The sequence below is a fragment of the Barbatula barbatula genome (assembly GCF_947034865.1).
Source record: "Barbatula barbatula genome assembly, chromosome: 8".
Classification (NCBI taxonomy): domain Eukaryota; kingdom Metazoa; phylum Chordata; class Actinopteri; order Cypriniformes; family Nemacheilidae; genus Barbatula; species Barbatula barbatula.
In genome coordinates, this window is record NC_136771.1 from 11177646 (window position 1) to 11193756 (window position 16111).

Sequence of the window (16111 nt, forward strand, 5' to 3'; positions counted from 1 at the left end):
TCTCATCGTTTTTCCAAGGCGAAGAATTTGAGGAGCCAAAGCGCAACGAAATTACCTGCAAAATAAATGCATTTTCTGCTTTTCTTGGGTGCAAAGCATGCTGGGTGTTCTCACCAAAGCACTGACTGATCGCTCTATCTCTCTCTTTAAGTAACATCCCGGGCTGCGGCGTGAAGTGGTTGACTGTGTGCAGGTGTCTGCTCTTACAAAGAGGTAAGGGGATTGTAATAATTACGCTGTCTTTGCTGAAGACTCTGAGAGGCCTGGCTAGCAAAGTGGCCAACGTCCCGCCGTCTGCTTCCTGAATCGCATGTCAGGCTGCAGCCTGAACAGCTTGTTACTCGCAACGATTTTATCATTCGGCCCTTTACATCAATTTGTGGAGGAGCTCAAGGACGTCCTCTCAGAAAGGAACGCATTTGGCTTGCAGGAGTCGTTCGTAGTCATTCGCGAAACACAGAGCATAATTATTCACTGTCAAGGTGTGCCGTCTAAACTGCGAGTCTGTGTTTCTCCGTGCGTACGTGTTTGCGTGCGTGTATAAATATTCCTAAGTGTGTGTCCGGAGAATCCTCTATGGCGTACTAATTGTGTCAGCTTTTGAAAGGGCATATGGATGCTTGCCAATAATTACCACAAATTCGACTCCCTGCAGGTAAAAACACAAAACAGAGCCTGCCAGAGTTCAGACTGCTCAAGTTCACAAATGTGTTTTTGCAACATGCCCCGTAAGTGCTATACTTATCGATAATGCATATGGCTGATGCATGCATTTAGCATTATGAAACGAACGCGGTCTGATTTTCCAAATGCACGCATGTAGCCATGCAATTAGATTTTAGAGGGAATGAATGTTGACTTGCCTGTGTTGTATCTGCCTCTCGAAAGCATCTTTTATGCTAGCAATTTAATATCAGTTCATTAGAAAGCCCTGTTAAGCGAAAGCTTTAATTACATGTTCTAATTGAAAACGATCTATTAGCGGGGAATAAAAATGGCTTTTTAATCATCACTTAGTTGACTTCATAGCTTAATTTAACAGATTGAGCGAAAAAGAAGCGGTTTGAAAGCTTAACAAGTCGTCCGGGCCATTGGAAACGCACAGTGATGAAGCACCTTCTCTGCTTCCAATGCTACTGCGAGGTTCCGCGACAAGGATTTTTTTTCAATTAATCAAATGCATGCAGTGAATTTAATTTGTATCCGCAATTAATGACAGGCTTGCCAGGCTCTTCTGCACACAGTGAGATGTGGTAGAATTGCCCATGTCTAATAAGGGCCAAGTTGGCGGCGAGAGACAACAGCATCCACTTTAAAAATACTTTACACGAGTCAAAGAAACAACAACATGTTCTGCATCTTCATGGAAATTTATCACAAAGTGAGGAGCACATTTGAGGTCTTTTTATAAGTGTGCATGCCTAGTTATGTTTAAACTGACTGCATGGACGTCACTAGTGTTATTAAACAGAAAGCAGGAAGAAGAGGGAATCAATCACTTCATCCCTCTTTACATCCACTTCATACAGTGATGGTGATTATGAGTGGCAGTTGGGTGGCATACTGTCAGTCGATCTGGACTGTCCTTCGCTCTATGCTAATTGGATTCATCTTATTTTCTAGCTGTTGTGATTGATGTGCCGGATGGTTTCAAATTTGTCCATCAAAAGGAGGCATCAGTCATCATCTGTGTGTCCAGAGATGGTTCCATTACAGGAACTGATGAAGCTACTGAGTTTTTCTTAAATAAAGTTGGTCATTATTGGCCAAGCTTTAGTCCAAGTCAAATGTAAGAACCAAAATGTACCTGAAAGCTCATTCATTCTATTCACAAATTGGCAGAAATAAACCGATGAGAGCTCTAAAGAGACCTGAAAAGTGTTTGTTATGATGAAGTCTGGCTCAACATTCTTCTAAAATATGTTTTTAGGAAGCCATTGGTTAGTTAAAACATGATGTTTATGCAAAGTTTGCTTTAGGGGATTGAAATATTGCAACTTTAGGCTTTCAAGGTTTCATCACTGTAATAACAAAGTACTTTCCTAAGAAGCCAGCAGGCAAGATGGCTGAAATGTGGCTGTTTCTCAGTAGTCTTCTAACACTCTTTAAACCAGGGGTGTAAATTCCACTTGGGGACAAGGGGGACATGTCGCCTTCACTTTTCAAAATCCTGTTTGTGTCGCCTCCACATTCAAATTTGTTTGTTATCATTTTTAACCGCACGCTATCATTGTCACGGAGAAGTAGGACCAAGCAGTCTGCCTGTGTCTCTAAAAATAGCTCACTGAAAGGTTATTTTCAATCACGTGGAGAGCAGCAAGTGATTTTCTCCATAGGAATTAACTATGACAAATTCAAAATACTTACAGTATGTTTAACCTCCTGAACAACGGCCAGGTAAGCCCAAATTTCTGTCAAACCTTACTTGTAATAAACACAACAAGTTTCTGTTAAAAGATCGAGCCCTTATTAAACAGATAAAGTAAAAAATCTTGCGTTAAGCATTTCTTTCCCATTTTAAGGAAACAGCTTAACGTACCCAAACAACAACCACAGAAAACCAAATTAAATACATTTCATTGATCAGTGATATCAAACATAAACATGATAACAGAAAGGTTTTATGTACTCAGTTTTTTGCTGCCTTAAACTGGGGATTCTTTAAAATAAACAAGCTTAACGTGAGACTATTGTCTTATTGACACTTATTGAATAAGTGCTTGTTCTTTAAACCGTAGCTAGTGTTTATTAGAATTAAGGTTTTATATAAATTTGGTTTTGCGTAGACGTTATTTGGGTAGGCTATATTAAAGTTCCAGTGTGTAATTTTTGGGATTATCTTAGAAATGCAATATAATATACAAAACTATGTCTTCAGACGTGTATGAAGAACTTACAAAATGAAGCGTTATGTTTTTATTACCTTAGAATAAGCTATTTTGATCTACATACAGCACGGGTCCCCTTGCATGTAATTGACCATGTTCTGTCAGCCGTCGTAGTGTTTCGAACGGGAGGCGTGGCGTGAGCGGTGAGTTGCAATTCTCAACCTTGCCGCTAGATATTACTGACTGGATCTTTAAACTGTTTTCTTATAATGGACGATCGGACTCGTACTCTTAAAAGCATCTAGTGTTTATGACAAGGCTTGACAGAAATGTGGGCTTTCTTGGTCGTTGTTTAGAGACGTTAAACCTTGTTTTAGAAAGTCATCCGGCTTGTCTCCTTTTCTCCCTTGATAAACATCAACTTTTGCTACACAATAGAAACACTGTGTGGTTCCATGGATTGATCAATTTAAACAATCAAAAACGATGCAAAACATAAGCAGTTTGAGTTTGTGATAGTGAATTAACTTTGGAGAAAATCACTTGCTCTCCTCCATCCGCACTTCGCTCACTTCAAGCAGAAATAATTTTGTATCACCGTAGTGCCTAAATGTATGTAAATGCAGGAAATGGGATTCGAATAAAAAAATTTCCTCCTATTTTGATCCCCCTCCCAAAGTTACACCCTTGCTTTAAACTATTATTGATATGGAATATTCTTGCACCTGAGACTCCAATGCATACAACGCATTGATGATAATACTAATACCAATAATTGTTGTTGTAGTTGATGCTGTAACTACTACTACTACTACTACTACTACTACTACTACTACTACTAGTTGTTGATGTTGTTCTCATCATCATCATCATTATTCATTTTAGTAGTAGTATCAATTTGCTTCAGCACGAACACAAAAAACACATTCCAATTTGTGTTGCTATTTTTTATCACTCACTTTATCACTATTTTGAGAATTAAAGAGATCAAATGCGATCCAAACAAATGAATGATCCAATAGTAGTAGTAGGTGCTCAGCTTGTTGCTATGATACACTTATGAGGGTAGGTGTGAGGTTCCATGCCACATGAAGTTGAACGTCATGTATGTTTTAATTACTTCAAACAAGCGTTTCAATTTTAGCTACAGTGAGTATCTGAGGGTTCAACTCTTTATTCCAGTCAACACATAAATTACTCAAAAGACCGTAGTGCAGAATCACAGTGGGTTTGCACTTTTTCTGTGAGCATCTTTTTGAATGAAAGCTGCAAGAAAGCCAGAAGTCTGACATTTTCTAATTTAAAAGTCCACTGCCACTTTATCTCTCTCTTGAGAGAGAATATGTGTCTCATATGAGCTCATTGTCAATCTGACACAGAAGTGACCAATGAGCATGCATTGATTGGCATAATAAAACCCCTCTTATACGCACACAGAAACACACAACCCTACAGATGTAGAGAATCCATGCCAACTGGCCTTACATGTAAATGGACTGAGAAACAATGTTGCAATACACTGCAACGCCAACACCGGGACGACACATCTGTGTAACAAAAAGGCCTTGTTTATCATTATCAGCCAAACAATGTGTGATGCCTCTCAGTCTAATGGCAGCTCATTTTAGCTGGACATGAGTATTGTAGTGGGAACTGGGGAGGCCAGAGCACAGCAGAAAACCACAATCGCTCACTATGCTCTCCTGTTCGTCCTCTAGGAGATCTGGACGCCAGCTGTGAGCTGTAATTCCATTGGCCAAGATGTCTTGTACAGAGGGGCATTGTGGGGTGGAATGTTCAGATTGATTTATTGTGTGAGGTATAGAAATGCTGCTCCAACAGTAAAAGCAGTGTTTCGTACAATTGAGCACAACAGCACTATCAGTTTGTCTCTTAGCCAAGACTTGATCATGTCACTACCGAAACGTCCAGGCAAGACCAAAAGTCAAGATTTCTGTGGTAAAAGCACTGCAGATACACAGACTGCCAGCGCATTCTTCAGGGTTATGGTAAAATGTGCATACAAATTTCTTAGAAACACAAAAATTTGAAGGCTAATAAAAGATGTATGCAATTGGTGAGTTGGACTGGGTAGTGAACGAAAAGCAGCCAACAAGTGTTTAGCATGCATGGGATCTGCTTCAACAATGTTCAGAAAGCATCTCAGGTAGATACCTCATATAGAGAATTCTGAGCTGGAATCTGGACCGGCTGCTTTAATAATACCTGTATACAAGACATCTATATTTATGTAGTACATTTTGGACAAATTTTCCAAAGGTACATATGTAGTAATATTATTTTAACTGCATTCACAACATCACACAAACACACAATAGTCACAATGTCTGCTGTCTCTCTGACTGACCAAAACCCATTTTTGCACACAAGGACCTAGCACCGTCAAAGCTCCATTCCAAACTAATTTATGCAGCTAATGCAGAAAGCACAAGTGACCCTAATGTCAAGCAGATACTTCCAGTGAAAAATTATGGAAGGCCACCGTCTCTCAGGCTTACCTCTGTCACTGTAGTCGTCTACCAAGATTATCTCAGCGATCAGGTGGTCCGGTGTGCGGTTGGTGATGCTGTGGATGGTTCTGAGCAGGGAGGACCAGCCTTCGTTGTGGAAGGGGATGATGATGCTGGTGTTTGGGAGCTTTTCGAGATAAAGCTTCTGCTTACAGCTAAAAGAGAAAAGAAAGACTGAGGTGCAAAGAGGCAGGTACACGCAACCAATCCCATTAAGCATTACACCAAACGCTTCACCAGAGCATCAATGTATAATCCACGTTTTGTAAGACACTCCTTAAGCCCCTTAAGAACAATAAAAGTGAAACATAAAGCCTGTCGCTTATTGTGATCTTGCCAGAGTGTAAAAACATGATCTGAAAACAAAAGAACCGGTGCCGCACCAACGCCGTGGGCAATGGCGATGCAGCTCAGATCATAAATCAATGTTTTGAGAGGTCCTTCAGTTTCAGCGCTCTCATAAAGCATTCAGAAATCTGCATGCTAATTGAGCTTCGACAAAGCCGCACTGACAGATGAAGTGGCACTTTATGGCACACACCGGTCTCTCCAATTCAGCACCCTGACAAACTTGACAAGCCTGCCCTAATTCATACACCCCCATACAATAATTATTCTGAGGCCACTGTGCCGTTTTATTAACATCTTACTGGAACGGTGATAGAAAAACAACACAGCGAAATTAAAAAAAGAGCACATGGTGAAGAAGGACTCAGAGATGAGCCAGAATCTGAACCAGGCCCGCCTGACCTGTCAGATCATTTTGAAGTACAAAGCTCCGGTAGACAGAGGCATCTATTTGCATAGCCAGATGGAACATGCAACCATCACATACGCCACATGCTCAGAAAATATATTTAAGACAGGATAGATTCAAGGTTTTGGCTTTGCTATATTGTGAGATAAGACGTGTGCTGTGCAAAACAAAATGCTTTCCCTGTGTATGCATATGTCTGATAGTCAATTCCTGGAACCAAATGGGCTTTTGTTTTCTATTCCTGTTCTGGAGACCCACAAGTATACTTTTTTTTACTTTAGTCAACCACCAGACCTAATTTTCCACTGCAATAATTAACAATTGACTGATTAATTCATCAGTTAGTTAAGTTCAAAGTAAGAACAAAAGCATGCTGTTGGGAGGGTTTCTATTAAGTACACCACTTAAAAACACACATTTTAGCACTTTTCAACAGGTAAACTGGTTAATATTCCACAGGTAAACTGGTTAATATTCCACAGGTAAACTGGTTAATATTCCACAGGTAAACTGTTTAATATTCCACAGGTAAACTGGTTAATATTCCACAGGTAAACGTGTATGTAAATAACAACTGGGTCAGCTCTAAACGAAACGTATTTGACGAGTAGACCTGACAACAAACACAAAGCAAATATAGGGTCCATAGGGATGAGGTTCAGGTGATGTGTAATCAATGGGTCTCAGGTGCGGGTGTAATCACGGACGGCATGGAGCGCAAGGGATTACGGGAAGTGTAGTTCATGGTCTCAAAAGTCAGGTTATAGGGAATGTGTTAATATTCAGAGAATTTCCTTTACAGCAGCCTGTGGTTCAAGTGGTTCCCTCAAGGGCAAAGTGATAGCCCATGTCTTACAAAAATAAAGCCACAAGTCAGTTTACGGAAGTCATGCCACTCGCCGGCCATGTTTGGAATGCCACTGGGCAGCGATTTCAGTCAAAGCAAGACCACAGTCTTATCTACTTGAATGAGGAAGAGAAATATTTCTAAAACCGCTGATAAAAATCACAACAGTATATTTCCAACCAACAATTTTACCTGACATCAACGGTACCATAACTTTTGTTTACAAAATTTTATGTTGAACACCATTGCTTTAATGGTCCACAGATCCGCAACGAACCAGCCGACGCCGGCTGTAAATTCACGCTGATATTCTGCAAGGTAGTGCAGATCCCACTGTCATTTTTCACTTTGTACAGAAGCATGGAACCTGTCCATTTTTTTCTGCTTGTCTTTACAATAACTTAAAGCAGCAGCACTTCATGTCTCTCAGTTACCTGCATTAAAGGTGAATATACAAACATGCTGGCTCTCGCCCTGAGACACTTATTCACATTCTGTCTGTTGGCAGGTTCCACACTGCGCGCCACAGGCTTTTATGGGGAATGTAAATAAAAGCCCCGCAGCAGGCTTCTCACCGGAACGCAGTCTGCAGGACTTTAAAGGGGTTTTGCACAACTTTACAGCAAACAGCAGGAGGGCCAAAAACTAACTTTTTACCAGGAAGACATTGAGGGTTTTGCACAACTTTACAGCAAACAGCAGGAGGGCCAAAAGCAAACTTTTTACCAGGAAGACATTGAGAAGATTAGCTCACCAAAACATGTTAGACTGCAACATGATTCACATCCTCAACTAAGAACCTGAAGCCTGTTGAGGCAAAATAAATCATTTTAACTATCGAAGACACTGCACCAAACAGAGATTTAATCTTGCCAATGGAAAATCCAGCAGCAGTGGAGACATCCAAAGGAAGTTAATGGTGCAGTGCCTTCTGAGAACAATTACCGATCAGTCCGTCCATCAGAGAGCTCATTTAGATAGAAGTGTGAAACCGGCCCATCCGCTTTGCTAAATAAATGGACTTTGAACATCACTAATATTGTCCCGTATGCTCAAATACAGAAAGTAATGTAAGTAGCACAAAAACTTTTATGATATTACCCAGGTGGGAATTTAGGATGATGTACTATTAAATCTTCAACCAACCTCTAACAACAATTCAGAGTTAACGTAACAACCATTATATTATTGTCTGCTTGAAAATAACAACTTTGTTTAGGTCAGTAATATTGAAGTGTGAATATTTAACTGTTGCTGTATTTACTTTTTTATTCATTAGTAAATGGATACATCCAGCACTGGATGCTGAAAAAAGCTGTGATCAATAACATACATGACCTCTTCACAGAGCAAATATTTGCATCACTTTGCAGAACATCGTTAACCGATCATTATTTGTGTTGCTATTGTTATGCTATTGTTAACATGCCAGGTACAACATTTTATTAATATACATGGCTTATATTCATATACAGTACATAACAATAGAATATTTGTATTTCTTTCATAATGCTACTATTAAGAAGCCCTACAGGACATGAAAGAAAACACTTTAACGCATGGTTTATTAGTAAATTTCTTATATCGTATTTGTTCTGTTGTTCGAAGTTTTCTTTGTTCTTAAAAACGAAATATCATAGTTCTGTGGTTCTGCCTCCAAAAACGTGAGTGATATATTTTTGGCATATCTTCCAGACCTGTTTTGTAGACAAAAAATATAACTCTGCCAATACCTCAATTTCTTTCACTAGAAAACAAACTATTTATTGGTTTTAACTGTTCCTTTTTTTTAAATTGATAAATGACAAAGTAGCATTTAATGAGAGCATTTAAAAGCATCTCAAGCTGACACCTTAAGCAGCTGGTTGATAATGAGAACGAAAAAGGGTTCCTGCTTTGAAGATGCAAAAAATTTGATATTTTAATTTATGTATTTATTTCTTTGGTATAAAGTAAAGCTTTGAATATTTTATACAAGTTATCAAAGTTAAAATATGTTGCAATTATCCCTGTTCTCCCTTATTTTTTTATGTCATACAGTATGACAGCAAACGGTAAACAAACTGAAAAATCTATCAGCCTTGAAATCACCAGGCTAATTAGTCCAAATTAGATGAATTCCCCAGTTACAGGATGAATTCATTCAATAAAACATATTGTGTAAATGCAGCCTGCCACGGATCATTATGAAGCTGATGTCTAGCTCAAGCTGTGTGAATCTGGAGACTGTTTTCTGTGGACCTGCTGTGAGATGTAGCTCTACTCACTTTGGATGTCTGATGTCAGGAAGAGAGCGGTCCAGAGCAATATTGTTGCTGACGTAGATGTTGAAGCCGTTCTCCTTGTATACAGAGTCATCGCACTCGTCCTCTGTGAGCGGGTACGGTTTCCCATGCTCTCCTTTACCTGAAACAGATCCGGTCAGACATCAGCAGCCACGCTGAGCACAATGAAAAGGTTGGTAAGGTGAGCATGTGTGTACTAACAATGACACATTGTCACTCCAAAGACAGAAAGTGCTGTTATGAGAGCTGACAGTTTATATTATTTTATGGCTGAAGCAGCTTAGCTGAAAAACCTCAGTTCAACCTGAATGCTGACTATGCTCAAGTCTTGTCATGCTGAGTGAGCCGCTGGCTCATATTCTGCAATGTACATTATGGCCTTAGTTGCTGTCCACTGTGAATTCGCCTGCCTGACACTTTCGTGCACTGCAGGCTGGACAAGTTTACTCTGGCTGCTTGTCTGTCACATTTAATGGACAGCTTACCTCTTAAGACAGTTCTCCAAAAAATGAAAATGTAGTCTTACACTACTAACTCCATTGTAGTTATAATTCACTACGTTTAGGGTAACATGCTTTTTTCCATGACAATAAAAATGTTGAATTGAGTTGACTCACATACCATCGTGGCCAGCTCAGTGAATGGGGGAAAAACAGCTTAAAAAAGAAAATGATATACTGCATACTGTATATATATATATATATCCGCACAACACAGCTTATTATTGATAAAAAAGCATCTAATGTTTAGGTGCAGACATTTCTTTTTAAACAGCTATAAAAATAATCTTGTGTTGCGTTGGCTTGTTTATTTCCATTAAGTTTAATTGTCTCTGTATTGTTTACTTTGTCCCAGATAGCACTGGCATGTATATCTACATGAATAATTTTGTTCTAAATTACATATCTGCCATCTGTTGATCACCACAGTCTTGTATGCGAATGACTTTTGTGAGTCACTGAGTCTTAGAGCATCTGGTAAATGCGTTAAAGGCAATATTAGTGTATGCTGCACTGAAAATCTTATGAAGCCATATAGCAATCGGTTCTGTGAGGTTATGACAGACCATTATAGTCATATAGACCATAACATAATATATACAGCCAAGGAACACGTCCAGTTTTGCCTTTCATCTGCATGTATTGTGGCCATTCCAGTCCATTGTGTGTTTAATGTTAAAAGAAACAAACATAATTTACATTTACATTTTATGCATTTAGCAGACGCTTTTATCCAAAGCGACTTACATTGCATTATGCTACATCACGATTACAAAGTCAGCCAACAGTTATGTGAAAGACTGAATGCAAAGACATTTGGCAGTGTTCTTTTTTGGTTTCATTTGAATGAAATAAGCTTGCTTATTAACTCATTTTGTGTTCTACATTATGTGAAAAGCAAAATAATGTGATAAATGAGTACATTAACCACATTTACATTATCTCTTTAAAAAATAAGTGCAGAGTGAAGTGTTGTGTTTTTTTAGCTTAGTGTGAAAAGAAAATTAATGGTAGAAAGTGAGTAAATTGACCAAATTTCCATTATCCCTTAAAAAGAAAACGTGTAGACAGAAGTGTTGTGTCATTACGGCTTTGAAATGCCATAGCTTCCTCGTATAAATTAGCGCTGTAATAATAAGTACACACCACCTGTTCGCCAAACATATACTTAAAATGGTTTTCTTATGTCCTGAGTAGGTAATTGACCGAGCAGTGGCACTAATATTTCCCTGTGAACAGCTGCTTGCCTGAATCATTAAATACAATTTGTAAACATTTTATTCTTTCCCAATAAACATTAAAATGCCAAATAGATCCTGAATTTGGCATGTATCCCCAAAACAGCTCACAAACATTTAAGTGCAGACAAACATACAATTCATTCTTTTCATATGTCAGCCTTTGAAACATTGTTGACAACCACTGGGAGCACTTTCCTTGATGTATTCTCCAAGAGGGTCTTTATAGCCTGGAAGTAACCGAGTAGATGTCAAAGGACTAATTACTATTATTAATATTAACTTATACTTCCCAGCGGAATCAAATAGCCTCAATAGATAGCTGGCACTGTCAAAATATTCTGTTGTTCATCTGCACAGGATCGGATACCGATGTTAATTACTTCTCATGTTACGGATCTAAAGACATTTACAGACTGAAAATAGGGAAGGGAACTCAATTTCCAAGCGTTCAACCTGCTTTGATTTTATTGTATTTTTATAACCCCAAGTTTAATTTTCTTCATAAGGCGTCGCAACCGAACCACAATCTTACCAATATAATTAATGCATTCTGACAGATCTTTCGTCTGATCTACAAAAATACTCCTACCGAGAACACAAGATTCAATGCGACGCATCCGCTTTGATGTGCAAAAAATAGAAAGTTTCCCAAGCAAAACAAACAAACCCATGAGGGCCTTTATTTATGATCTAACTACGCAATTCTACAAGAATTATAATCTGATGGCTTGATATTTAAGTGAAAATTATTTATTTGAGTGGTAATAGTACATTTTCAAATGATGTCTTCATGTAAGTTAATGTTATTGAGTCGTATTCGCCAGCTCTGTTAATGAGGAGCATTCATACAACAAAGTAGCAAGAGTGCTTCTCTGTTTGTGATAACAGTGGTTCTGTGTGTGTGCGCGCATGTAGGATTTACTCATTAAATACACTAGTTTGTGCTTTTAACGCAAAGTCATCTCTCCATGTGCATAATTATGATGACCTCACGTCTACTCTTGCGGCATTTGCTGGCATGATAACAGAGTTAAAGAGAACATTTAAATCATAATGCAAAATTACTGATTTTAATACTCCCACACACGATTGCTCAGTGCAACCGTGTACATGTTTTTGACTCTTCAATGCATTGTAATACAGATTCATGCAGAGTTTTGTATTATTTAGAACGTTTGGGCAGATTCAGAAAGCACTGCTGGATTTATCATTAAGGAGTGTGCATAACAGATTTTAAAAAATATTCATTTTTGCACTTACAAGCAGTGCTATGCATATAGGCATGGCATGGATCAATACTGGATCAGATAAAGCACAGGAAAATAATACAAAAGAAGACAATAGCACTATTCTGACTATAGTAAATGGTTTATCCCCTTAATTTAAAATCCATAATAGTATTCAAGTTTTTCTAATTCAATTAACAAAAGTAAATTTAAGTCATCATTGTGCGCAAAAAGATGTATTTATTCCAAAACATTAACATATTAGTTGTCAATCTGGATGGACCTGTGCCATGCTGTGTCCTTTCTCCTGCCTTATGGCATCTAACTGCATGTTTGAGCAGCGATCAAGATCCAAAACCAAGATTAGTTTGGACAGCTTTAAAAGACAGATCCCACACGTGTAATTTGTTGGTACTGTCAGACTGAATTTGGGCAGATCTGTTACTCCTCCATGGGACTCGTATACAGGCATCTCCAATGATCTAGGTTCATGAAAACTTAACATGAGGCTTTTTATAATGGAGGCTGCTGTCATAAGATTTGTCACCAACAGATGGTGTGCAACTGAAGGTCCTCTGATATACCAGAGCTGCATATTTAAAAGTGACGGGTCAAAGTGGAACAGTCGGGCCATATGCAGAAGGACGCGGTGCCATAGATTCCATCCCATCTCTAATCTGATAAATCACTATACTTAATACAATAACTTCATTTCATTCCAGAGGACTATAAAACAAGTCTCCTTCTGGATGCCTCTTCCCGAATAACTGTGCTTGTATATCTATAGCTGTACAACCTTAACCAAAAGAAAGCATCTATTTTGCATTTCCTAGCATTACTTTGAAGATTTGAAAGGTATTCTTTACGTGATTTAGGTAATAATCTCCAATGTGGAAGTGAGGCATTGTCAAAACACATTGACCCATTAGCCAATGCAGTCAAATGAAGGGACAGTTAACCCAAAAAAGAAGATATTTTGAACAATGTTGGTACCGAATAACAGTGGTACCCATTCACCTCTATTGTATAGACAATGCGAGTCAATGGGGATATAAACATTTTTCAAAATATCTTCTTTTGTCATAAAGGTTTGAAATGACAAGAGGGTAATTTTTGTGGTGATCTAACCTTTTAAGAGGCATCGAGAAAAGGCAACACTATGACATTTCTATAGAAAAAGAACACGTGGTTGCAGATTTTATTGGATTGCTGCATTTGTGACATAATCACTTTTAAATACGGAACGATAAAGCACAATGATGTTGTTTGAACAAACTAATATTCCTTTGGCGTCTTAAGTGGTGATCTATCCAAGTCAGTTAATGATTTAGACTTGAACTTGAAAACAAGTCAAATATGGCCAAAAAACATGCTATAACTTCGGGGACCCTTGAATGGTGTGGAAAAATAAAATAAATGCCTTTTAGCACCCTGACAGGCATTTATCTTTCTAGCTGTTCTGGACCTAATGCGTGTGAAATTTAACGCCGCAAAAAGACACCCTTACATTATTAACCAACCGTAAATTCAGCCGGATCAATAAAGTCTCTTTAGCCACAGGGGCAACCAGTTGATTTACAGACACGGCTTGGCAGGGATTCTAAAAGAATGTCCTGCGCCAAATGAAAGCCATAAAGAAGGCGACCTCATCATCATCAAATCATCCCATGTTTTTCTTTACGCTGTGATAATATGACATTTCCATATGCTTCGATGACAAAGAGAAGGCCTATTTATAGAAATATTTTGTTTTATCTGTGGATTCAATGCACATACCGACACGTAGCTCGTCTTTCCTGGCGCTCTCGTTGTCATGCCAGTCTCTTCTTCTCAAACCGTCTGTCCAGGTATAAATGTGACCATCATTCAAGCCCAGTGGGAAGCCCTGAGTAGACAGAAAGACCTTTTCAAGCAAAATATAGATCGAAACTTTTCAGATCAACTTTCATTTTGAGAAACTTCCACACAGAATACTGTAATGCGTCTCAAAAGATTAAGTTCAAATGAGTTGTTATAATAAGTTGCATAATAAAAATCACACACAAAAATCATTATGAGAGTTAATTCAAGTTTAGTTTGGAGACATCTCAAAGACCTCTCTTGAGGTAATTCGTTCATGCCTAAACTGTCCAATAATGCAATTATTGTGACTTTAATCTACAAGCTGGAACATTACAAACAACCAGAAAAATATCCAATCTGAGCCGGGAACGCTACACAAAGTATTTAAACCAGAGGCAAAATTTGAGATTATCGCCACGTGTGTCCCTATTGTGTGTAGTTATGCTTATAAACCCATCAGAAACTGTACGTTTTGAGATGAGACCAGCGGCGACTTGGTGTCAACTATCAATTCATACACATTTGATAGTTGACACCAAGCCACATTTCTGTTCCTCAAATGCTTCAAATTTGTCTAACGAAAACCTTTCAAAGCGATCAGGCAGAGAAGTTAGAGGTGTGCAGTGGACATTGAGCCTGTTTAAGCGCTGCCATGCATCCCGTGTTGTTTTCACACCTCTCCTATTTGCGCGATATGAGGTAGCAAGATGTAAAAGTGGAGCTCTACAGGGTCCAAGAGGACTCATTTGATCTACAATTTACCCATTTGATCTACAATTTACCCATTCTCACAGATAGACCCCTTTCAGAGGCGATGGGTGCTAATGCAGTGGGAACGTAGGTATGGTTGTGATGGAGGAGAAAAGCTCTGAGAGAGATACGGTGACAGGATTCCATGCTACATGCGTGCAGAAATGCTTTTAATGCTTTATTTTTGGAACAAGCTCACCGCGGATATGCTTTGGGTACATAAAAGTAAATGAGAAACAAGAGAGGCTATTCCCTTAACATTAATCCAGCAAAAAAGACACAGAGATTATTAAAGAAATGATGTAGTACTACTTAGTGGAGTGGATTATGGAAGGCAGGTGCTTGGATTTTACTAGCAGCTTTGAGGATTTGGGGAGGTGGTGGGGTTTTTTGTGCAGTGTGTGAGAGAATAATTTAAAAACAAAAGCATTGCTTTATTAATGCCACTGAGAGATTTTGGAATATTTAAGAACGCAAGCACATCCGAGTTTCGCCGAGTGGGTTGGTATGGTGCAGGGCTTAATGGTAGGCCAGCAACGCCATGCTCTGCTATCTAGCAAAATATGCTGGTAGCTAGAATGCTTTTCTGGAACAGCTTATCTGCCAACTGGTACAGAGCCATGGCTCTTGAGCTGCCACATAAAAAGGTGGGAGGACAAGACAAAATGGCCACACGATTTGGTAAGAAACTGCCCACGATGTTTAAGACCCTACATTTACATGAATGCATTTGGCAGAGACTCATAAAGCATTTAAACTTGATATTGTTCTGGATATTGCTTTGATATTGTTAAGTTTTACACACTTGGGTATCAAACCATGACCTTGATGTTGCTAGCACTATAGTATTGTAGTTGAGCTGCAGAAACTTGCTTTATACGCGAAACTACTTTTCAATTGCCTGATGTAAACATGCAAACATACAAAGTCTAAAGCTAAATCCCAAGAAAATCGTAAACCAACAAGGCTTGACATTGGCAATCAAACAGTGCTAAGTATTTACCCGCATCCCAAATATACTTTGCTTCTAAGCGAACAGCATTTAGTTCCATCCTTCAGTCTTCACTTTAAAAAAATAAAGGTGATTTACAATGCCATAAGAGCCATTTTTGGCTGTATGGCTCCATAAAAAAACGATGCAGAACATGTGCAGAACATTTTTGTTTCACAGAAGTGTTCTTTAGACTTAAAAAAGGAAAAAACGAAATGGTTATTTTCAGAACATTTGACAGAAATGTTCTTTGAGGAACAAAAATTGGTTCTTCTATGGCATCGCTTCATTTTGTAAACTCTTTAAAATAAAG

The 16111-nt window shown here is 38.6% G+C and overlaps 1 protein-coding gene across 1 annotated transcript in view; it reads right to left on the reverse strand.

Annotated features, from left to right (window-relative positions):
- galntl6 (polypeptide N-acetylgalactosaminyltransferase like 6) overlaps positions 1–16111 on the reverse strand; it is a 147952-nt gene that overhangs the window by 99056 nt on the left and 32785 nt on the right. Inside the window, exons 3-5 of the mRNA XM_079461939.1 lie at positions 13992–14100; positions 9231–9369; positions 5348–5514 (exon numbers count right to left, since the gene is read on the reverse strand). Coding sequence (XP_079318065.1) covers positions 5348–5514; positions 9231–9369; positions 13992–14100 — 415 coding nt within the window. The remainder of the gene's footprint in view (positions 1–5347; positions 5515–9230; positions 9370–13991; positions 14101–16111) is intronic.